Source organism: Fusarium mangiferae (genome assembly GCF_900044065.1).
Source record: "Fusarium mangiferae strain MRC7560 genome assembly, contig: FMAN_scaffold004, whole genome shotgun sequence".
Classification (NCBI taxonomy): Eukaryota; Fungi; Ascomycota; class Sordariomycetes; order Hypocreales; family Nectriaceae; genus Fusarium; species Fusarium mangiferae.
The window spans coordinates 602,703-625,450 of record NW_024573924.1 but is presented as its reverse complement, the minus strand read 5'-3'; the positions used below and the strand labels follow the sequence as shown (position 1 = coordinate 625,450).

Here is a 22,748-nt window from a genome sequence, read left to right as displayed (position 1 = left end):
GAGGTGAAGGAGAAGATATCTGGGTCATAATAAGGCTGCAAGACACGTTGCGGTCACGGAACTCGGCTTTATTATCAGCCGCAAGCCTCAAAAGCACAATGACATCATGACTTTATCTCAATGCTCAGCTGCTCGCTTGATGGGTATGTATCAGTTGGATATATAATGCGTATAGGCTCATGTAGTCGATCTTATACTGCTGGGAAGTATACAAGTTCAACAGAATTAGACTATTAACATATTTAGGCTAAGTTAAGGCTATCAATTTAGTGCAAAAAAGGTGATCTCTGTAAACTATAGACTAGGGCAGCCAGGATTATTAATCTTGAAACAGTGAAAAGCAAGCAGTCGAACAATTACCATACACCCAAACTCATGGAATTTCACCAACCTAATCCGATTTCTTTTCAGCATCCTCATTGACCTTTTGAGAAGCTTCAGCGTTGTTCTCAATACTTTTCTGGGGACCGCCCTTACCCCCCTCTTGAGGTACAGTGGCATTTTCTTCTGTAGCACCATTCTTACTACCCTGGTCACCTTTGTCCTCGACAGCCTGGCTCTCAGTCCCTTGGGCCTCTTTACTTTCTTCCTGAGCATCACCATCCTTCTTTCCCCAGATTCTCACGCTGGGCATGGAAACATTTCCCAGTGATGACACAGAGCTGGGCACCTTTGGCATACTCGGCATGTTGGGCATGCTAGGAAGGTTTGGCATCTGCGGAATCTTGTTTGGCAGCCAACCCTTGGCGTCGGCGCCGGTTTGCTGAGCCACGCCGAAGAGATAGTTGAGGTAGGTTCGCTTCTCAACCGTGTCAGCACCCTCAATATCTGCATCACCCACGATGCCTTCACCCTTGTCATCGGGGAGGGGGACGAGGGAGGCGGCATTGGCGATGTCCAGAGGCGATTCGTCTGGGAGTCCAGTATCATTGTCGCTGTCTTTGTCATTTGCGCCCTCGGCCTTCTCGTCGCCTTCAATTTGGCCAGGATCCTTCTCAAGAATCTCCTTGGTGGTCTCCGTCTCTTCTGTTTCTTCAGGAGGCGTCTCGCGGAATTTTGGATCATCAAAAACATTTTCCTCGCTGTGGAACCACTCTTTGATGAGCTCGGCCGACTTGTCCGTCATCTCCTCGTAGCCTCGATGTCTCTCAGGCCTGAACATGTTGAGGTGCGCTTCAATCTCATCTTCAGCCTTGGGCATGACGCATCTTTCGAAGATTGGGTAAGCAGAGTGGCTCTCCTCAGGAACAGCACAGAATGTCCGCTCAGGGACAAAGTATCCTCCACTCCAGTAGCCATTCTCACCAAGAGAACAGTAAAAGTCGTGCATGCCAACACCCTTGAGCGAGCCGATGCGTTCGAGTCGACGGTTCAGCTCTTTTTGTCGGAGGAGTGCACCGACAAACGTGACATGATCTGAGAGCCAGGCGAAAGACTTTCCGACATTTCCGCGGTTGATATAAGCCAGACCCTGTCCAAGAGCATCCATTCCCTGGCGGTAGCTTTCGGCAACAGACTCTTTGTTGATGTTCTTCATGCTCTTCATCCCTTGAATGATGGCCTCTCGGTTCATGTACGCTGCTACACCACCAGCTGCGATGGCGCCTACAGTACCTGTTTTGACAGCTACGAGCTGCCATGTCTTCCACTGAGGTCCCCGTGTACTGCTGGTAACAGCAGTTGTTGCAGCACGTCGAGCGCTAAGTCTTGCAAGACTAGCAGGTGCAGCTGCAGAGATGGCTGTCATGACGTTGAAGACGCTGTTGACTTTTTGATAATTGGAGAATGCGCCATAGACAAACATGGAGCGGGCCAGACCATTGTAAGGCGTGTCAAATGTGAGGATACCTTGGATCAGTGGAAACAAGGGATCATTCTCGTCTCCATTGTTAGCTCTGTCGTTGATGGCGAGGAACAGGGTATCTGCGGCAACGAAGCCTCTGGTAGAATGTTAGCCGGTGCAGGCATAAGAGCCGAGTCTGGTCTAATTATCTTACCCCATCGAATGAGCAACGAGAACAACTCCTACATCTCTGTCATGAGGAGGCCATGGCTTTTCCGATTTCTTCTTTCGGATGGTCATTACCTGCTCCTTGAGCCTGCATCGAGGGTCAGCAGTCTGGGCGTCTTTGATTTAGTTGAGTCGACCTACCACTCTAGAAAGCCCTCTGCGGCCTGAGCCAATTCACCCGTAGTCTCATACTTGGGATATACGATAGATTCGATCTTGTCGTCTGGGAGTTCTCTGGCGACTGCTTTTTTGAGGTCCTATGATGGTGTAAGTTTAAGCCACGAGGCTTGGGATTTAGCGTGGGCCACTACTCACATAGGGAAATTCATGAAAGGTATTACCAGTACCCTAACAATGTCAGTAGCTAATAGTAAAGGATATGCGGCTATCGCACCTTGAACCCGTGGATAAAACAAAGCAGTAGAGTACGCGGCATCTTGAATGTCGATGTTTGTAGGTTATCGATGATTACGTCTCAGAAGCAGAAACCTTGGGGTTCGGAGTAATAATGCAAACAAATAAATAAAGTTTATAGCAACAGCAGCAAATAATGACGTTGTCGGTTGTAGGACAAAGATGATGGAGTTCCAGGTTTTCCAGCCACACTCGGTCAGAGTATGCGTGGCGAGTGTGTATGGTACAAAAGAGCCAATCCAATCCTGTTGTGAGGGGATGAAAGGCGTTGACGTTTTGTTGGCGATAACGTCATTCTATGGCATCGTGCAGCACTAGCACCGGTCATTGGCCACGTTTTGGCTGCTAGCGCAATCAGAAGATCAAGATCAAGATCAAGATCAGCCCAGGAAGAAAAAGCTTGATTGTTTTAGATCCCTGCCTAGAAAAAAGAGATGCATTTTAAATTACTCAGTAAACAAACACCAGTAACTACGCCTTGGAGGCCTGAATGCTGGCGCTGGGCTCATTTGGCTTTGCCATCACTTGCAGTCTTGACCAACTCCTCCCACTCAATGTCCTCTTGATCATCAGCATGAATAAAAACACTCATGTTGACTGCCTTTTTCAAATATTCCATCGTACTAGCGTAGAGCATGCGAAGCTATTCCCCAGTCAGTAAGTTGAGCCGAATTAGCATGTGTCAGCCCTACCTTGATAGGCGAGGTCTGTGGAACCCAAGATATGAAGATGGTCTTAGTCCTATACATTTTGTTAGTAAATCCTGGTACCAAACCCGAGGAGCTCACCTTTTCCCATCTTCTCCAAGGTCGTAATCGACATCGTAGAGTGCATAGCGCGGAGCCGATTTCCCAGACTTGTCAACCGCCGAGAGAAGCTTCTGGCGGAAAGTCTCATACTCAGCATCAGGAGAAGTCTCTTCAACAACAACGCGCTGCTCGTCGTCGGTGATCTTGAAGATAACAAACTTGATCTTACTCGATCCTTTTGCAAATCGAAGATCATTGGCCGCGGTGATGCAGTCTTGGTCAATCAAAACACTGTGTCTCGAGATTAGTCGTAGAATGCGGAATGATTTCAATGACAGTACTTACCCAGAAGCAGACTTTAGACAAGATATAAGTCAGAATCAGATTAACAAGCTGCAAGACCAAGACAAACTTACCGCCATTTTGTGTGGTTTGCGAAATGTGTCGCCGATGAAAAAGAAAACAAGAGAATCAAGAGAACTGGAGAGCTTCGAGGTGTGAAATAGATTGAATTTCCAACAGCAAGCACATATCAGGGAAAAATACTTATTAAATAGTCAAAGGACCCTTTTTGTCTGACTAGATACCAGAGCGCGGTATCCGGGAAATATTCTTGTCTGGGAGTCTCTCTGCCTAGTCAGGCAGACAGATAATTTACTGCTGATGAGAGAGCGGATCTCATCCAAATGCTATCACGGTAGCCTTGAGGCTAGGGAGCAAGATGAGGGATTTGCCACGGCCACGAATTTAAGGCAACAATATTATTCGAATGTAAACATCAAATGTCTTACCAAATATAGTTGCCTTGGAGAAGTCTTGCATAATCATCAGCTGCCTGATTTTATTTATGGAAATGATCCACCAGTTACGCGTTTTAAGAAGATACATCTGGTTTCCTATACTCGATCATATCTAATCAAGTTCTCTACAAGATTACTCCCCAAAATCCATTGCAAACATATCAGAGGCAGGGGGTTGTCCGTTGATCCAATCAGCCAATATGTTGGTCATGTCATCAGTGAGAAAGCCCGCAAAGCCATCAGTTCCAGTTTGTTGTTCCGAAGGCAGAACAGCCATGTCCGTCCAAGTCAAGGGATCATTTTCGGACACGCCAGCCACCTGGAGTGTATCGTTATTCTGATCATACATGCCCACTGATGTGTTTCGGGATTCGACCATTCGACGGGCAAGTCGTGCGAACGTAGAACAGATTTGATAGAGCTTCTCAGCTCCAATGTTGATATCTCGGGCGCTCCGGAACGTGGTGACTACTTGCTCGAGAAGCTTTACGTCTTCAAGACTAGATGCTGCTATCGAGTGTAGGAATATGACGACAAAAGGTGTGAATGACGAGTTGTGGAGAGCCCTGCTAGTGTAAGCTGACAGGTCTGCATAGGCTAGGACTGACTTACCAGTCGATGTAGTCTGCTTTCGAGAGCATCTTGTCGCCACCATAGCCTGAGAATGCGCGTAGATGACTTTGTAGAGAGAGCCTTGCTGCTTGAAAGCACTGAGATGTCATGTCTGTCCCAATTCCTGGCATTGCTGGGGCTCGTAATAGAATGGTCAGAGTTGAATAGTACATGATGTCCCAATGGGTCTTTGAAAGCTTCAGAATCTCCGCAAAGCGCACTGTACTTCCATCCATCTACACATGTATCAGTTTAGTGAGCAACGGAGATCCAAAACATCTGGAAGGGAGCCTACATGGTCCAGTTCGTATCGCCATTGGTGCATGTCAGTAACCAATGCATCAATCCATTGTCTGCGATCTACAGCAGGAGATTGTAGTCCAGCAACAGAATAAAGTTTATCAAATATCAAACCCTGAATCTTGGCAAGCCTAACAGCCAGTCGAAACAATTCAGTCCAGGGCTTCTCCGCTGGGTCGTCCGGTATAGCAGGATAATGCGCGTCAACTTCAAAGTCCTGGATCCTCGAAGCGTTGCCGAAATGGAGAGAGTTTGTCTTGTCAAAGACATAAAGTGTCCAGAAAAGCCGACGCTTGTTGTCAGCGAAGCCACTCTGGTCTTTTTGATAGGTTACCTCTCGGTGGTAGCCCATCATCTGACAGTGACTGAGGCCTGCGTTGACTAATGAACGAGCCAGAACGGGAGCGGCTTCGTTTTGGATCTTGAGAACCTACGATGAATCGATAATTAATAAAAAGACTGACAGAAAAGGCAATCTAAAAATGACTGACCGCAGCTGTGATAACCAAAATGTTCTCAAAACTGGGAACCGTCATAATCTCAAAGGTTTGGAGACCTCGGTCAAAATTTCGCTCAGCCTGCGCTTTTAGTTCTTCCAGGTTATAATCCTCACCGAGGCTGTCCTTTGTTATGATGAACTCGCGGAGGAGTAATCGCATGATGCCATTGACGCTTGTAATATGCCCAAGGGTTACTGGTTCCGTTGGGAAGTAGACCTTTTGACACAGATGCTCAATTAGACGCACGTCAGTGAGGGCTTGACCAGGAAAGAACCTGGTCGGATTGGCTATATAAAGGGTTAGCTATTGGATTTCTAGTTACTTCTGAATGTGTTTCGGTCACCACCTTTGATCTTGCGTAGAATAGTAAGGACAACCGAAGCTGGGAGAGGTGTAATTTCTGGCATGGATCGAGTCGAGGCAGCGAAGGGTAACTTCTTATCATTCTGACTTTTAAAGATGGAATTCAACTGGTTGAATGATTCGCTTATTGTTTGTGCTGCTTCAGGACTCTCTGCAGCTGCAGAGCGTTGAACCTCTTGACTAGCCTGGACAGATTGCTGAAGAAATGACGATGTTCCCTCGTATAATGCACCGCCCGGAGATGGGGCTACATCGTAGACACTGGGCTCAGATGAGCCAGCTGGAGAAGCGGAGGAGGTTTCTTTCGGGCGCATGGGCGCGGATGTCGAAGCAGGTGTAGAAGTCAATGGCTGTTCAGGTTGTTTGTCTAGACGCAGCTCAACCTTGGCCAGTCTAGCTTCGAGAGTAGCCACGTAATCTTCTCTTTTGGGAGCTATAAGTAAATTTAAATGAATAGAGAGGAAAGGGGCTTACAATTGACTTATTCGGTTGTCTGGCCTTGAACGTGCATCTGACTGAACAGAATGAGCTTGTTGGCAAGCTATACCTGCAGCTTTACAGTTTCCGCAAGGATGGGACCTGTCACAGCGAATCTAGAAGAGTCAGAAGCTAAGAGACTGGTTTGAGTATAGTATTCACCTTGCGGACTTTACAAGCTTCACACTTTTGCATTGTTAGTATCTTGAGCTATAATTGGAAGAGAGGGCTTTGTCTGAGCAGTACGTACCGCCCGTGGGACCTGGGAGAGCCTAGCTCGCCTGGCTAGAATAGTCTCCTCTCCTGACATGACCCTGACGAACCAAGTTTCATCCACTAGCCGAAATTTGATGCAATGTGAGCTCAAAGGTTGTGTTGCGGGAGAACGGGCTCGCGGAGGAGAGGGAATGCTGACACCTCGCTACCTCGGAGGCGCGGGCCCGTGGTCCCGAGCCCTACAAGCCGCCCCTAATTCTGTTAGTGCAGATCATGTCGATTGGCTGTCCGTGTCCCCCGCGGGTCCGTCCACACGAGGGAGCGTGCAGGCAGTCTAGACGACAAAAAGACTCGGGTAAATTTGGTACGGACTAGGCACACCTAGGATTGATTATTTTTGGCACCTTGGCTGAAGCTGCAGCGTATTCAGGGAAGGGATTGATTGTCTTGGCAGGTAAATTATGGAAATGCAGTCAGCATGAGCCATTCTGTATGACCCGCTTGCGTAAGTCAGTAATGGATGTGAGCTCAGACATGTTTGCCCGTTGAGTTTAATAAGTATCCATCAACGCCACCCTCGTTTAGTTTGACATTAAACAATCTCAATCAGACGGTTCCTTTTACTTCTTTCTCCTGAGCGTTCTTTTAGGCTTCTAGCCTTCGTTTCATCTTCTCATCTTCTCCTTTACCGCTTTAATAATAGACTGTCCACTAACTTCCAACATGGACGCCGATAACGAGAAGAAGATCCTTGTTGAGGATTCAACTACAACAACAACACAAAGGGACGAGCCTGAAAAGCAGGCCGAACTTGGAGATCTTTGGGTATGACCAGTCTATTCTACTGTAGGAGATGAACTCACGACTTACACCTTGCAGCGCGTCTTTCGATTCGCCGACCGCCTCGACTGGATCCTCAACTTCACGTCCCTTATCTGCTCCATTGCTTCTGGAGCAGCACTCCCCTTGATGACTATTGTCTTTGGGCAATTCACAGGCCGATTTAGTGACTATGCGAGTGGCAAGATCGACCCCGAGGGCTTTCAGGACGAGGTCAACACCTTCGTCCTATGGTTTGTCTACCTCTTTGTGGGCAAATTTGTCCTCAGCTATCTGGCCACTTTGACTGTTACCGTTTCCGGAATCCGAACGACACGGGTACTTCGACAGCGTTTCTTGGAACACCTTCTTCGAACCGAGATCTGGTACTTTGATACGGCTAATGTTGGATCACCCGCGACGCAGATGACCACCAATGTTACTCGTATCAACCAGGGTATTGCTGAGAAACTGTCACTTCTTATCCAAGGACTTGCTATGTTCGTATCATCCTTTGTCGTCGCGATAGCAGTTCAGTGGAAGCTGGCTCTCATCACTTTGACTGTCGTGCCTCTCTTCTTCTTCATCATTGGTGTTGGAATGACCCTTGATGCGCCTATCGAAGCCAAGGTTCAGGGCAGTTATTCCCAAGCCAATGTCTTTGCTCAAGAGGTCATGGCTTCCATCCGAACGGTCCATGCCTTCTGGGCACAGGGCAGAATGATAGTGCGATACGATGACTATCTCAAGGAAGCTCACGTCCACGGAAAGAAGAAGTCTTTCATGTACGGTGTCATGAGCTCATCAACTTACTTTTGCATGTACGCTGGAAATGCTTTGGCCTTCTGGCAGGGTTTCCGCATGTACCAGAGTGGTGAGATCGACTCTGTCGGTACTGTATTCACGTAAGGCTCAAACTTCATAACGACTGCAAAGATGACTGACCCTTCATAGCGTTGTACTGTCTGTCTTGCTTGCATCATCATCGATCGGTCTTCTCTATCCACAGGTCCCAGCCCTGGCCAACGGCGCGGCAGCAGCTTCTGAGCTGTTCAAGGTCTTCGATAAGCCATCCTCACTGGATCCCCTCGGCGATGAAGGCAAGGTCCCTGAGAACTGTCACGGCCATCTCGAGGCAGAGAACGTTTCCTTCTCATACCCATCTCGACCCGACACAAACGTGCTCAACAACATCAGTCTGAACATCCCAGCTGGCAAAACAACTGCCATTGTTGGGGCCAGTGGCTCTGGGAAGAGTACTATAATTGGTTTGTTGGAAAGATGGTACCTACCAACCTCTGGCCGCTTCCTTCTTGATGGCATGGACGTATCCATGCTTAATGTCAAGTGGCTTAGATCCCAGATGGCTCTTGTCCAGCAGGTAAGATACCTTCGTTCTGTTTTCGAATGAGTTTAACACAGTTATAGGAACCTGTTCTATTCAGAGGAACCGTGTTTGAGAATGTGGCCAAGGGCTTCACAGAGGTACAGAAGGCCCTGAGCCTCGATGACCAGAGGAAGCTGGTGCAGGAAGCCTGCGAAGCCAGCTACGCTCACGAGTTCATTCAAAAGCTTGAACAGGTAAGCACGGTCCTCAACCTTAACCTAGCCTATCTAACTTCAACCTAGGGCTATAATACATATCTCGGAGAGCGAGGCGGTACGCTCAGCGGTGGCCAAAAGCAGCGAGTTGCCATTGCACGCAGCGTGGTCTCTAACCCAAAGATCCTTCTCCTTGACGAAGCAACAAGTGCCCTCGATCCCAATGCCGAGCGAATCGTTCAAAAGGCCTTATCGCGGGTGTCTCAGGAGCGAACCACGGTGGTCATCGCGCATCGAATATCAACCATCAAGGACGCTGATAATATTGTCGTTGTGTCAGCTGGCCAGGTCGTTGAGCAGGGTAATCACGAGGAACTTCTTGCACTTAATGCTCACTATGCCAGACTCATTCGTGCACAGAACCTTGCAGTTTCTGCGAAAGATGTTCACAAAGACATGAGTGCGAAGCAGGATGTGATCGAGGTCGAGACAGACGAGGAGGTGGCTCGCGTCATGACAGCACGAACTGAGAAGTCCATGCTGCTCAAGGATGGAGACGCCAAGCCTAAGGACCGCTCTATTTTAACGAGCATCTTCCTTATTCTCAAGGAACAAAAGACCCTTCTCCCTCACATCATTGTCGCAGCACTCGCCTGCAGTATCGCCGCAGCTACCTGGCCAGGTCAAGCTGTCCTGTTCTCCCGACTTATCACAGCCTTCTCTTCCAGTCAACCCTCTGCATCAGATGCCAACTTCTATGCCCTCATGTTCTTCGTCATTGCGCTTGGTAATCTAGTCGCCTACTTCACTATTGGATATATCTCCAATCATGTGGCCCAATCCATCTCTCATCAGTACCGTCTTGAATTGTTCAGTCGCATGGTCGTCATGAACATTGACTTCTTCGATCGAACTGAGAATTCTTCCGGTGCATTGGCTTCAACATTGTCCTCGGTCCCCACGAGCTTGACAGAGCTTCTGGGACTGAACATCTATGTTGTTCTCGTCATGGCTGTCAACATAACTGCTAGCTCCATTCTTGCATTGGCGTATGGCTGGAAATTGGCTCTTGTCATGGTCTTTGCAGGGCTGCCTCTTCTCATGGGTTCTGGTTACTTCAAGATTCGCCTTGAGTCTAGACTTCATGAGAGCAATGAGGCAAGATTCCGAGAAAGTGCCAGTCTTGCTAGCGAAGCTGTCTCCGCTTTGAGGACTGTTGCCTCTTTGACCGCCGAGTCTGACTTTATTCAGGCATACTCAGAGACTCTGTCAAGCATCGTCGCCCAATCAGTCAAGTCTCTCTCGATCTCAATGGTTGCATACGCCTTCTCGCAATCCATAGAGTTTCTGGTTATGGCACTCGGATTCTGGTATGGCTCACGACTCATCTCCTCTGGAGAGTATACATCAGAACAATTCTTTCTCATCTTCATGGGTATTTTGTTTGCGGGCCAAGCTGGCGCCCAGCTGTTTGCCAACTTGGGTAGTCTCACAAGGGCAAAGGGTGCGGCAAACTATCTCTTTAACCTGCGGGAGGAGCAATCTGTCGTTCGGGAGACCGATGAGAACAAAGATCGAGGTCCTGATCTTGGTCAGCCCATTAGTGTTGATAACGTTCACTTCAAGTACAAGAGTCGCAGTACCAAGGTCCTCCATGGACTTTCAATGGATGTGAGTCTCCCCTTTACTTATCTCACGAATACTTACTAACATTTCCCAGATCAACCCATCTCAGTTTGTTGCTGTTTGCGGTCCCAGTGGCTGCGGCAAATCAACCCTGGTATCTCTACTTGAGCGATACTACGATCCTACATCTGGCAAGATCTGCGTTGGCGGGCAAGACATCAAGGATGTTTCACCTCGTCTCTATCGTAATGAGATGTCTATGGTGCAACAAGAGCCTGTCCTATACGAAGGCAGTGTACGGGAGAACATATTGATGGGTCTTGATGGTGACATTGATGATACATCTGACGAGCGACTCAACGACGCTGCTCGACAGGCCAACATCCTCGAATTTGTCTCATCCCTTCCAGAAGGATTCAACACTCCATGCGGTGCACGAGGCACAGCATTCTCGGGTGGTCAGCGTCAACGAATCGCTATTGCCCGTGCTCTTATCCGCAGACCGAAGCTTCTTCTTCTCGATGAGGCAACTTCGGCGCTCGATACACACTCGGAGCAACTCGTCCAGGAGGCGCTGGAACAGACGAGAAAGGAAAGTGGATGCAGTGTGATTGCGGTTGCCCATCGACTTTCGACTATTCGAAACGCTGATGTCATCTTTGTGCTTGTTGGTGGAAAGGTTGTTGAGGTGGGAACACATGAGGAACTTCAGGCTAAGGGAGGTGTATATGCGGATATGTGTCAGGCTCAGTCTCTAGATAGAGAGGCCTAGGGATGGACCTTTTGTTTTGTTTTGTTTTGTATTTAGATTTAAACTTCTGTACTCATCATAGAGAGCTCACCTAGCTCATTTCTGTTACATTCTTTCCGCTACGCTTAAGATTAGTGTTTTTATTCAAACTTTCTCTTTTCTATACATCTACTCCACGACGGTGGCAAACGATATCCTACAGGATAGGTTCAGTCTGACTTAAGAGCAGTGGCATCCAACCCCTGCATATAGCTTGGACTACTCGCTTCGCTCCGTCGGAGCGGTCGGTACATTAGGGAGCACGGAAAAGTTTCTGAAACGTGCAATTAAGCCTATTCTTAAGCACCCTACACTAACGATGTTTGCGACAAGAAAATGGGACCTTGCAGCGATAACAATCCTTTTACTCTCCATTAATCCAACCCATCTGAGGTGGATTTCCGTTTTACCCAACAGGCTGAAATACTTCAGACGGAAAAGTCCACATTTGTTGCAACATAATGCCAGGAAATGGTAGTAACAAGATTCTTATCCGTAGAAAACGGAGCAAGACCTGGATAAAGAAGGTAACGAAATCCAGAAGCGTCGGAACCTGGCTCGCCGAACCTGGTCATAGTGGATCTTAATGCTGGCAAGTCTCAATACAATGCTGAAGGTTCAGAAAGAGTGGGATACCGGTAGTTGAGTCAGATAAAGTGTGGCTTCGAAGATCATACCTCTTGAGGGATATTCCCCTTTGGGACAGGGACGTTTGTATGATGCCGCTGTCGTAAGTTTAGTGATTGCGACCTTTCCATAATAGGATGGAAGTTTGTGCTGGAAGGATTATATCACAGTGATAAGCGTGCTGTAGGAACGTTGCATTTTAGCCTGTTAAAGCCAAGATGAGCTATGACAGGGTTTGTAGGTTTGCCCCTGCAGCCAACCACTTCAAAGGGCCGAAACTTAATCCCGTGTATTACCTCAAGCTGCTCAAAGCCCAAACTGGGGCAGCAAGACATAAATACAATGAAATCACTCGTATGAGTTGACTTATTCTCTCAAGCGTTGATCTTTATCAGCTCTGCAATCATGGCATCACCACGCTCTCTGCGACGTTTTGTCTTCGCTTCTCTCTTTTCCCTGGCTTTTGCTCAGAACAAGGCTGAGGAACTGACCAAGTGTCTCGACAAGGCTGGCGTAAGAAACGTCATCGAGTCTGACAGCCAATGGGCCGCAGAGACAACTCAGTTCCAGAAGCGTATTCGTCCCCAGCCTGCTGCAATTGCGTTCCCTGAATCTCGCGATCAAGTTGCCCTTGCGCTAGAATGTGCGCGAGAGGCTGATGTCCATGCAAATGCCCTTGGTCCTGCCCACTCGTTCCAAGGAAACGGCTTCGGAAAGCCCGGGAACTTGGTCATCAACATGGCTGCCTTTGACGACGTCAAGTATGACTCAAAGACAACCCTCATGACCTTTGGTGGCGGCACTCATGTTGGACCTGTTGCCAAGTATCTCTGGGACACTGCTGGACGCCATGTTCCTCACGTCCGTGGTGCCCATGTTGGTGTCACTGGATCTAGCATCGGAGGCGGCTTTGGCACCACTTCACGTTATCTTGGTACTCCCATGGATAACATTGTCGAGGTTGAGTACATGCTGTACAACGGCACCATCGTCAAGGCTAGAAAGGGCTCCGAGCTCCTTTGGGCTGCTCAAGGCGCTGGAGCTTCCTATGGCATCATTCTCTCCATGACTACCAAGACCTTCAAGCCTGAGTTTGACAAGGCCATCAACTTCACTCTGTCCATGGGCGATCTCAGCCCCAGAGACGGCGCCAGGGCGCTCGTGGCCATCCAGGACTACGCTACCAGCAAGGACTGCCCTGATACCTTTGCTTTCCGATGGAGCTTGATGGCTCCTCCTTACGATGGTACTGGATACTTCTATGGCAACCCCGACAGCTTTGACAGTGTGATTCTTCCTCTGGTGAATAAGCTCAAGACAATTAAATCCACTGTCGAGGTCAAGAAGACTGTCCTTCCCTGGTGGGACCTTGAAGTTGCTGTTGCCGGTGCTGGGATGAACCAGCCCGACGGCGGGTTTCTCGGTGGCCGAGCATTCTACACTCAATCTCTCACCACTACAACCGACCACCCTCTCACTCTTGAACAAGCTCAGATTCTTTTCGAGAGCACAACCCTGGCCTTCAACCGAACTGACCTGACAAAGTTCGCCTACCTTGATCTCTGGGGCGGTGTCTCCCGCAACATCAAGGATAGCGATACAGGTTATGCTCATGGCAGAAACCTGTGGTTGATTCGCTGGGACGCCAACGCTGTCAACCCCTTGGCCTTCCCTGCCGACGCTATTCCTTACCTGAGAGGTCTTATGAAGCCATTCGAGGATGCTCTTGTCAAGGGCGGCTCTAAACTCCGTGGCTTTGTCAACTATGCTGATACCGAGCTTACTGAAAAGGAGTGGAGTTCACGACTCTATGGTGCAAACTATGAGAGACTCAAGAAGATCAAGGCCAAGATTGATCCTGAGGGCCTGTTCACTGGTCACAAGCAGTCTATCCCGCTGCCTTGAGCTCCCAAGTATAGGAAATAAATGATTGTTGTATGTCGTTGGTCCAGAGAAGTAACGCATTTAAACTAAGCGTCCAATTGAAGAAAAATACCAAGTTTGAACATTTAAATCATAAAAATAACATCCCGTTTACCTAATTTCAATGTCTGCAAGTGAAATGGTTGCGCCAAAATTCACAGAGAGGCCGTGGCGAGTTGCCCAATTGGGTAGTGAGTGGGCCAGGGGCAACAAATCGCATTTGTCATTGGCTCATTTCATCTAAGCTTAATTCTGCTCCCGACAGTGCAAGTTCGGCCCGAGTAATATTGTTGATGACTGTTAAAAGTCAAAAAGAGGCTCGTGTTGAGAAGGAAAAAGAAAAACATATGAGGCACACCGGATTTGAACCGATAACCTTCAGGAATCTCCGTGCTTAAGAGCTGGAATCTGACGCGCTACCGTTGCGCCAGCGCCCCACTGTTGGAGAAATAGGTCATAAACAAAACTCATACTGGCTTGCTTGTCGTGAGGCCTCCATAGGAATAACTGGCAGTACAGCTTTTACATGTTCGCTACAAGTTCTTTAATATTGGCCCTTTTGAAGTTTGCATTTACTATAGACTTCATATAAGCCAAGTTTAGAGTACCTTGACGCCACCATAAGTTAAGATAATAGTGAAATCACGAATTAGACACCGAGGTAATTTTTTAAGGCAAGGTTCTCCGTACTCTATTGGGACCAGACAAATCGCGGCAATTGCCTTGAAATAAGGTTGTATCGAACAAGCATATTCCCCTGCCACCCCCGCTCCAACGTCGTCACGGACTTTAAGCATGCAATAATGCCGTCCAATCCAGGAACGTCAACATCATAACAAGCATAATGACGACAGTCAGGCTCTTTTTAGCCTGATCATTACTGCAATATTCGTAAGCAACACCTATCCTAAATCGTTGTATATATTCCCCTCCTCCTTGTTACCCTCCCACCTCAATGTCTTTCCGCCTCGCAAGTGATCACAATGAAGTTTTTCCAGCCAATTGCCATCTTTCTGTCTGTCCTTACCACTATTGCCCCGGGCGGGGTGTTGGCGGCGGAAGAATCGGCAGCTGCTCAACATCAGAAGGGCGAGACTGTGAGATACCAAGGACGTCAGTATTCCTTCCCACACAGTCTTGGCTGAGCACTGAATTGACTATTTTTTTTTTTCTAGTGAATCTATATGTATCCAAGCCCGGGAGGTTTAACCTTGGTCACAAGAAGCCTGGGAAAAGAACAGGTGTTCTTCTTCTTACCGATGTCTATGGCATCCAGTTGAAGGAAAACCGAGAGTAGGATTGTTCATTCAATCTTACTTTTCTTCACTAACTAATGCAGATTGGTCGATAACTTTGCCAAAGAGGGCTTCTTTGCTGTCGCACCAGACCTGTTCCGAGGTGACCCGGCAAAAGAAACTCCAGGCTTCAACATTACCGAGTTTCTTGCCAAGCATCCCCCCAGTGCCACTGACCCAATTGTTGCAAAGGCAATCAACTACCTACGCAATGAGCTCCAAGTGAACTCTGTCGCTGCAACAGGCTATTGCTACGGTGGGCGTTACGTCTTTCGTTCACTTGGCGAAAACGGCAAAGTTGACGCCGGCTTTACAGCTCATCCTAGTCTCTTGGCTACTGATGAGATTGAGGCTGTCAGAAAGCCCGTGTCGATCGCTGGTGCAGGTCGGTTTCAGCCCGTAATAACAATAAAGGAAAATTCAAAAGCTGATATCGATGTAGCCGAGGACCAGATCTTCCCCCAGCCCAGACAAGCCGAGACTGAAGCCATCCTCACTAAACTAGGCAAGCCTTTCACTTCGGTCCTGTACAGTGGTACCACTCATGGTTTTGCTGTTCGCGCAAATGCATCGGACCCACAGCAGGTCTTTGCTAAAGACGAAGCGTTCTATCAAGCTGTTCGTTTCTTTAATGCATGGGCCTGATCCACAGTACCCAAGTTGCAGACCATGACCTCCTTGTAAATTATCAGCAGAGGCACTTCCACTTTCCTTCTCTTGCACAGAGTCCTGGCACATGACAGGCATTGTGCACCATATAGTTATCTAATAGTACTTTCCACTGTTGTGCTTACCATACCCTTTCCAATTTGTACGTAGAGGAACCTGAACCACGGTTATTCTCTAAATACACTGGGATTCGGGAAGTCTTTGAGGCTCATAAGATGATCGAGTATTATAAGGAGAAAAAGACAATATCAGGACCAGATTCTCACAGAGTAAGATCAAACTCTCTAGGCCTTACAGATCATCGCGACTACGTAGACTTTGCTACAAGAATAAAGACCTTTCAACGAAATATAGCCAAAGTAGCCATTTTCTCCGTCACAGTCAAGGACGATGCCTTTGCTAGTGGCTTCCACGTAGTCAGGCAAGACGCAAGAGCACCGGCGATAATCGTAAACTCCGACAAAGGATGAACTGGAGATTATATTGCAGGGATTGAAGTGGCCCACCAAATGAAATCAGAACTTATCTATGTCACACTAATGCTTGAGAGGCGGAAAATGCCGAACAAAGAGTTGGGGATGAGACAAACCAAGTCAGGCTAGCGATGAAGCCCGGTTGTGTTCACCGCTTACGCGTGTTTGGCCTCGCAGTTAGTCACTTATATCATCACAGACTAGTTCTGAAAAGGATTATGCTCGGGGTTCTCGGGCTTGTTACCGTTCTCTTATTGGCTTCCAAACGCTGTGGCTACTAACTTAGTTTGTTATTTGAGTTATCGTCAAGACTACGATAATACATCATCGAAATAAGGATTTGTCACTGTGTGAAACTGATTCCTGATTGGCAGAAACTTCATGTTACTTGCTGTCATGCGTTGACTTCGCAGACTGGCTCTGCCGGCTTCTATGCCAACGACCAACATGAAGTAAGATATAAAGCAGCCTTAAACTGCTGCAATCCAGTCTGTGTAGTCTGCCATTAACTTACGCTTATTCCCATTTCTTCAACGCTCAAGTTCCTACCACAATGTCCGAGCATCAAACGGCTATCCCCAAAGGATCCTGGGTTCTTGTGACAGCTGCAAACGGCCACACTGGAAGTCATATAGTCTTCGAGCTACTGAAGAGAGACTTCAAGGTCCGCGGCACTGTTCGAGACTTGGAATCCAGCCAGTGGCTACTTGAAGATAAATTCGTTTCCAAATATGCCGAACGCGGCCATATCGAGCTTGTAGTTGCGGACACGACCAAACCCCATGACTTTGACAGAGCCGGACAGGGTGTCGCGGCTGTCATACATGTTGCAGTCATTGGAGACTTCATTCCTGATCCCAGTGTTGCTATTCCAGCTACTATCGAATCAGCCTTGTCTGTTTGTCGATCAGCAGCAAAGGAGCCATCAGTTAAGCGGTTCGTCTTCACTTCAACCTTTTGGGCTGCCACCTTTCCAGTCCCTGGTGTCAGTGACACCATCACAAATCTTGACACTTGGAACGATGCTGCGATTCAGGCTGCTTGGGCCTCTCCTCCATACGAACCGGATCGAATTCTACCGGTGTATTTCGCAGCCAAGGTTGAGGCAGAAAAGGCCGTCTGGAATTTTGTCAAAGATGAGAAACTCCCCTGGGTAGTCAACTCGGTCAGCCCTTGTTTTATTCTGGGAGACCCCCGAGATGATAAGCATCTACGGTCCGTACCGCCCCAGCTCGTTGAACAGCTGTATCTGGGGAATATTGAAAAGCTGCAAACCCCTGCTAGTAAGTATTATCTCCATGACTGATACTTGCGACTAATTATGAGAAGTGTATTACAGCCACGTCGCCGATGTCGCGATCATTCATGTCGCCGCCGCAGTCGACCCCGACGTACAAGGTCAACGCATTCAAGTTCTTGCATCATCTTTTACATGGAATGACTGTCTTATTATCCTACGAAGCGCTTACCCGAATCGTAGCTTCGTTGATAACTTTATTTCGGGTGACCCAAAATTGATATACAAGATTGAGAACGATATTGCTCTTGATCTCATACAGAAATGGGCCGGGCGTGGTTGGATCAGTTTGGAGGCGAGTGTCACAGAAGTAGTGGATTACTTGATCAAAACCAAGAGGCTGGATGACAAGTAGGCAAAGTTTATCCTATTCTCATAGATGGTTGTCGTGGCTTATCTGTAGGCTTATTAATTAGCCTAATGATGATATACCATCACCTGATGATTGACTTTGGTCCCCGCTGAGTCAGATTCTCATTAAAAAAAAAGAAGACCAGTTCTGACATCCCCTTCATTTCTTTTTATCTTTGTCATCTTCGTATTAGCTCATCAACAATGGAGAATTGTACTAGAAACACCGAATATCAATCAGTTTTTCAGAGACAAACGACGCTAGTCAGAAGAAGAGGCCGCGGTCGATTACCAAAAAGTCGACCAGTTGAAGAACCGACAAAGTTTCAACCTGGAACGTTGCAATTCATCAACTCTGCTCATCCAGACGAGATCACCAATGCAAAGAGTATCAGACTAATAAGATCACACGCAGCAAAACTTTCCCGTGCTCTACAGAAGGAAAAAAAGCAAGATGAAGCTCCGCTCGAGGGTGAAAACCCTCAAGCTGAGACAGAGTTGAGATCACTTGTTCACCCAGCAAGCGATACACGATACCGAAAGATCATGCCTAAAGCAAAAGTGCATAGACAGATCGAAAATCGACCGCCAAGTCCACTCCAGTTGCTCGGTGGTGCTCGCAGTGACGCATACACAGGATTTGCAAGACCACTGTCACATGATGAGCACTATCTCTTTGATTTCTGTACGTCTGTTCTTCTCGACCTTCAGCCAACTGATCCAACTAATATGTTGTATCATAGATCTCAACTACGTTATTTCTTACGGATATACAGCATGCTATGCCCAAGACGATGAGCAAAACTTTAGTTACCTGATGAGGCATATCTGGGTGCCCAATGCAATGTCTAAACTCAGTCTTATGGCTGCCGTCTTTCAAGTGGCGTGCCGGAACTATGTCGCCGCCACAAATAACAGCCTATCGAGCAAATTTGCGGTCAAAAAACTTCAATATCGACTAATGTGCATCCAAATGGCTAAAGACGCCATCGAGTCGGAGGTTGTCGCTACAGATACAACCATCGCACTGGCCATGCTGATGGCCTCTGAAGCAGTGAATATCCCTTTCCCTTTTTTCCTTTTTTCTTTTTTTCTTTTTCTCTTCAAGAGTGACTAACTTGATCACCGCAGTTCCTTGAAGGAGATATGAGTGCGTACTGGAGCCATGGTGCTGGCGTTATGAAAATGGTGCGTGCACGAGGAGGCGTCGATATGCTGGGAATGTCGGGATTCTTGACTAGGACTGTCTCGGAATCTATTTACCTCACGTAGACCAATATGATAGCCGGCCCAGATGTCTTGGATCCAAAGACAATTGTCTCATGAGGTACAATATGTTGCATAGCTACCAAATTTCAAACCACTGTGCAGATCTTGGGTCGTAGTATACAATTCTGCGTGCAAGTCAGTGGTACGTGTCATATCTCGGCTCATTGAAAAAGGTTTTCAAATATGCGAATATGCTGTGTGATCAGAATGAATAACTGCATGTTTCTATATGTGCATCTTTGGTTAGCCGAATTACTCGGTCCCTAGTTATTGTTTTGGATTAGATATGAGAGCCCGCTAAGTATAGGCTCAGCTCTTCTCGACTGACCTTATCCAGTAGCTCTTGGCTTGTAAGGGGTTCTCCATAACCCTGTTTCGAGTCGTCCAGAATTGGCCACTGACGGGGTCGGCATCGAGTCGATAGGACTTGTCAGGCTTGAGTTTGGATTTTTCGATGTATTCGAAGTCATCTCTAAACAGTTCCTATGACATATGTCACCATTTATTATTAGGTTCAGATTGAGTAGTAGTCTCGGTGCCGAAACGGCGAAAATCGTTCTACCTTCGTATTGCAATACGCAAGAATACGCTGCTACTGCCTTAGCCGTGCAGAGACACGTCTACATGCTGACAGACAAATCAAGTTCTCATTCAAAAGCAGATATCCCATTGAAGACATACGCCCAATAGTATCTTATTTGATATAGCGGTGGTTGAGGCGTATTCAAAGGCCAATCGAAGGACGTAGCTGCGGAAACATGTGAAATCACAATAGTCTCAAAACAACATATAAACCCATTGAAACTCCCTTTTTCAAGCCAGAATATCAGCAGAGCTGACGCATCTTCTCACAATGTTTTCTAAAACTACCTTTCTTCCCTTTGCAGCCCTTATAGCTCTCACAGCTAGCCAAAATCTACAGGCCACTCTACATACAACATCATGGAACTCAACATTCAAACTCTCGCCTCAGCAACTTAGTCTTGCCAACTTGACCACTGAACAAGGCGCGCAGATCAACAACATCATCAACTTTGACCGAACTCTACTCGCCAATGGTGGTCCTCACCAAGATGGCTTTTACACCCTGCCCCCTGGTCTGAAGATCCCCAAGGTTGCGGGCGAGCTTATCAAGTTCCAAGAAATCACAGATCCAGAGCCATACACGATCCCTGCTTCGACCGCAATGTCTCGTTTCCTCTACTCAACTAGAAATATTAATGGTACTCTTGTTCCTGCTTCTGCTTACATCCTTTGGCCATATACCACCAAGAAAATGAAAAGCGTTCCCGACGGAAAGGCGCCAACTGTACTTTGGACTCACGGCACATCTGGATGGTATCCCACTGCCGCACCATCTACCCACCGCAGTCTCTTCTATCAGGACTTTGTGCCATATGCCTTGGCTCTAGCAGGGTATGCTGTCGTGGCCCCTGACTACGCTGGTCTCGGCGTTGGCACCTCATGGAAGGGGACTGCCATTCCTCACGAATATGGCATCTATCAGGCTGGTGGAGCAGATGCTCTCAATGCTCTGAGAGCTGCTTTAACTGCATTTCCACAGCGTTTGACAACTGATTATGTAAATGTTGGTCATAGTCAGGGAGGTGCCGTTGGATGGGGTGTCTCTGAGCTTCTTGCGGAAAAGAAGGGAAGATTCAAGGATCTCGTTAAGGGCCATCTAGGAACCCTTCTTTTTGCCCCACCGACAGATGCATTCTCGTTGCCAGCTACTTAGATTACTACCTGGGTTGGTAAATATCTGAACCAAGTCTATCCTGAGTTCAAGCTTAGTGACTGGCTTACACCTCTGGGTATCGACCGAGTCACTCTTTTCAACCAGGTTGAGGGATCTCAAAGCGTCAGCGGCTTTCTCTTCCGCTCTGAAAAGGAGATAGTCCAGCCTGACTGGATGAACACATGGTCTGTGGCCGCTCTCAAAAGAATCGTTAACCCCGGTGAGAGGCCTTGGAAGGGACCTCTGCTTATCATCCATGGTGAAGAAGACCCAGCGGTGCATTACAACGCATCATTGGCTACTTCGAAGGCTACTTGCGAGAAGTATCCTGGTGATCTGGAGTTCTTGGGTGTTCCTGGAGTTGGTCACTTTCCTGGTATGTATGCAACTAGGTCGATTTGGATGGATTGGATCAAGGATCGGTTCGAGGGACGCAAGGTCCAAAAGGAAGGCTGCGTTCAGTCCCAGGTTGATCGTTTTCTACCCGACGATCATTATCAGCATGATCCAAATTCCTTCCCTTTGTGGGCTGGCAAATCTGAATGGGCTTATGAGCTTCCCCAGGGTCATTAGTCCCAGCAACGACAGAGGAGTGACAGAGTTGCAAAGCGAGATAGGAGAATTTGAATTGAAATTCTTAGACATGTGAGACCGAAGCCTACCCAGACGTGACAGAATAGTTTAGTCTCAGATTCAGGATGATATAACTACATCCATACCATGCAAACCTTTTCAGCAGAAGGCTCAATATTCCGAAGTCCATTCATCCATTCGTAAGTCTGTCAGTTCTATCTCCATCGTCACTTCCAGCCATGCTCGTTCTCGTACTAGAAGATGTCGCCACCAGACATAGCACTGCTTCTATTTTCTTCATCTTTAGAGCCATCGAGATCAAGAAAAGAGCACTCCTTAGGATCGTTATAAAATGAGCCGCCAAGCTGTTTGATTACTTCACAGCGCTCTGACATAGTAAAGGCGTTTCCGATCCTTCCCAGGCCTCTCTTCTCAGAGTCAAACAAGGTAGTATGTATAGCCCAAACACCACCGTCGGCCGGCCAGCCCACGAACAAGCGGGGAGCATCCGGATCGTCGTTCTTGTCTTGGTCTGAAAGTTGATGGAAGGGGTCGCGGTACCATTTGGCTCCAAGCTGTCGCATTTTGGCACAGTGAGCCTCCTCTTTGTCAGGCTCGTCTGACTTGTTGGCGGGTTTGAATCGATCGATACCAAGGAACACCAGTTCTGCTGCTGAGCACAAATGGCTGTAGTAGCCGCCCTTTGCGGGCCAGCCTATCGCTACACCGCCGAATCTACCCCCGAATCGGCACCGGGGAAACCATGTAACCCCAAAATTTCCATGAAAACCACCGTCTGACAGGTTGTTAGACATTTGAGGATTGAATTCCTCAGTTTCCAGGAATGTATTTTGACCAGATTGATAGGAGGTGCAAGAAATACCAAGAAGGAGACAAGCAAAGAAGGAAATCAGAGTCGCGTATGTGAACATCAGGCAGTTTCTCGATACGCAAAGGCATGAGCGGATTGATGTTGGTGCCTAGAGAGGGGTGTTTTATGCTACCTAGCAGGTATCCTTGTGGAATAGTGGATGTTCCGATCCCCGGGCCCCGTTGCCACCAGGCATTAATTACCATGGATGTCATGAGGGAGCTGGATGCTATTGCGCACCCAACAAGCTCATCTTTTCCCTTATCACTTTTGTCATAAGAAGTATCAGAAGTGGTATCATCCGAGCCCTCCGGACATTACCGGAATAGGGTTGTTTCGGAAATTTCGGTCTGCCACTCTCTCTGGGAAATTCCAGCGAATTAAATGCATTGAACGAGCTCCCGTCGTCCAGAGACTGTTGGTTGTTGTTGGCTCATGTCTGT

The 22,748-nt window shown here is 47.7% G+C and overlaps 10 protein-coding genes and 1 non-coding gene across 11 annotated transcripts; 6 read left to right on the top strand and 5 right to left on the bottom strand.

The window, feature by feature from the left end:
* Window positions 1-391: 391 nt before the first annotated feature.
* Window positions 392-2,447, bottom strand: FMAN_08789 (uncharacterized protein; the record flags this gene model as incomplete). Its single annotated transcript, XM_041829558.1, has 5 exons — window positions 392-1,940; window positions 1,998-2,099; window positions 2,153-2,268; window positions 2,327-2,359; window positions 2,406-2,447. 5 exons carry the CDS (start codon window positions 2,445-2,447, stop codon window positions 392-394), a joined length of 1,842 nt encoding a protein of 613 aa, XP_041680309.1.
* A 483-nt stretch (window positions 2,448-2,930) lies between these two features.
* On the bottom strand, window positions 2,931-3,596 carry FMAN_08788 (uncharacterized protein; the record flags this gene model as incomplete). Its single annotated transcript, XM_041829557.1, has 5 exons — window positions 2,931-3,068; window positions 3,118-3,166; window positions 3,214-3,465; window positions 3,520-3,530; window positions 3,591-3,596. 5 exons carry the CDS (start codon window positions 3,594-3,596, stop codon window positions 2,931-2,933), a joined length of 456 nt encoding a protein of 151 aa, XP_041680308.1.
* Window positions 3,597-4,107: 511 nt separating this feature from the next.
* On the bottom strand, window positions 4,108-6,536 carry FMAN_08787 (uncharacterized protein; the record flags this gene model as incomplete). The annotated part of the gene is made up of 8 exons (XM_041829556.1): window positions 4,108-4,540; window positions 4,587-4,822; window positions 4,882-5,316; window positions 5,378-5,673; window positions 5,730-6,172; window positions 6,224-6,342; window positions 6,389-6,412; window positions 6,477-6,536. The coding sequence occupies 8 exons, from the start codon at window positions 6,534-6,536 to the stop codon at window positions 4,108-4,110; spliced, it is 2,046 nt and encodes a 681-aa protein (XP_041680307.1).
* A 629-nt stretch (window positions 6,537-7,165) lies between these two features.
* Window positions 7,166-11,201, top strand: FMAN_08786 (uncharacterized protein; the record flags this gene model as incomplete). The annotated part of the gene is made up of 6 exons (XM_041829555.1): window positions 7,166-7,267; window positions 7,322-8,166; window positions 8,216-8,642; window positions 8,690-8,842; window positions 8,891-10,474; window positions 10,524-11,201. The coding sequence occupies 6 exons, from the start codon at window positions 7,166-7,168 to the stop codon at window positions 11,199-11,201; spliced, it is 3,789 nt and encodes a 1,262-aa protein (XP_041680306.1).
* A 1,050-nt stretch (window positions 11,202-12,251) lies between these two features.
* On the top strand, window positions 12,252-13,751 carry FMAN_08785 (uncharacterized protein; the record flags this gene model as incomplete). The annotated part of the gene is made up of 1 exon (XM_041829554.1): window positions 12,252-13,751. The coding sequence occupies one exon, from the start codon at window positions 12,252-12,254 to the stop codon at window positions 13,749-13,751; it is 1,500 nt and encodes a 499-aa protein (XP_041680305.1).
* Window positions 13,752-14,117: 366 nt separating this feature from the next.
* On the bottom strand, window positions 14,118-14,206 carry tRNA. The gene is given in 2 exon segments: window positions 14,118-14,153; window positions 14,171-14,206. It is a non-coding gene; the product is annotated as a tRNA-Trp (tRNA).
* A 546-nt stretch (window positions 14,207-14,752) lies between these two features.
* Window positions 14,753-15,709, top strand: FMAN_08784 (uncharacterized protein; the record flags this gene model as incomplete). Its single annotated transcript, XM_041829552.1, has 4 exons — window positions 14,753-14,882; window positions 14,945-15,062; window positions 15,109-15,449; window positions 15,507-15,709. The coding sequence occupies 4 exons, from the start codon at window positions 14,753-14,755 to the stop codon at window positions 15,707-15,709; spliced, it is 792 nt and encodes a 263-aa protein (XP_041680304.1).
* A 1,050-nt stretch (window positions 15,710-16,759) lies between these two features.
* Window positions 16,760-17,858, top strand: FMAN_08783 (uncharacterized protein; the record flags this gene model as incomplete). The annotated part of the gene is made up of 2 exons (XM_041829551.1): window positions 16,760-17,489; window positions 17,536-17,858. The coding sequence occupies 2 exons, from the start codon at window positions 16,760-16,762 to the stop codon at window positions 17,856-17,858; spliced, it is 1,053 nt and encodes a 350-aa protein (XP_041680303.1).
* A 200-nt stretch (window positions 17,859-18,058) lies between these two features.
* FMAN_08782 (uncharacterized protein) lies at window positions 18,059-19,126 on the top strand (the record flags this gene model as incomplete). Its single annotated transcript, XM_041829550.1, has 3 exons — window positions 18,059-18,539; window positions 18,598-18,908; window positions 18,986-19,126. The coding sequence occupies 3 exons, from the start codon at window positions 18,059-18,061 to the stop codon at window positions 19,124-19,126; spliced, it is 933 nt and encodes a 310-aa protein (XP_041680302.1).
* Window positions 19,127-19,976: 850 nt separating this feature from the next.
* Window positions 19,977-21,434, top strand: FMAN_08781 (uncharacterized protein; the record flags this gene model as incomplete). The annotated part of the gene is made up of 2 exons (XM_041829549.1): window positions 19,977-20,845; window positions 20,918-21,434. 2 exons carry the CDS (start codon window positions 19,977-19,979, stop codon window positions 21,432-21,434), a joined length of 1,386 nt encoding a protein of 461 aa, XP_041680301.1.
* Window positions 21,435-21,688: 254 nt separating this feature from the next.
* On the bottom strand, window positions 21,689-22,249 carry FMAN_08780 (uncharacterized protein; the record flags this gene model as incomplete). Its single annotated transcript, XM_041829548.1, has 1 exon — window positions 21,689-22,249. One exon carries the CDS (start codon window positions 22,247-22,249, stop codon window positions 21,689-21,691), a length of 561 nt encoding a protein of 186 aa, XP_041680300.1.
* Window positions 22,250-22,748: the final 499 nt, after the last annotated feature.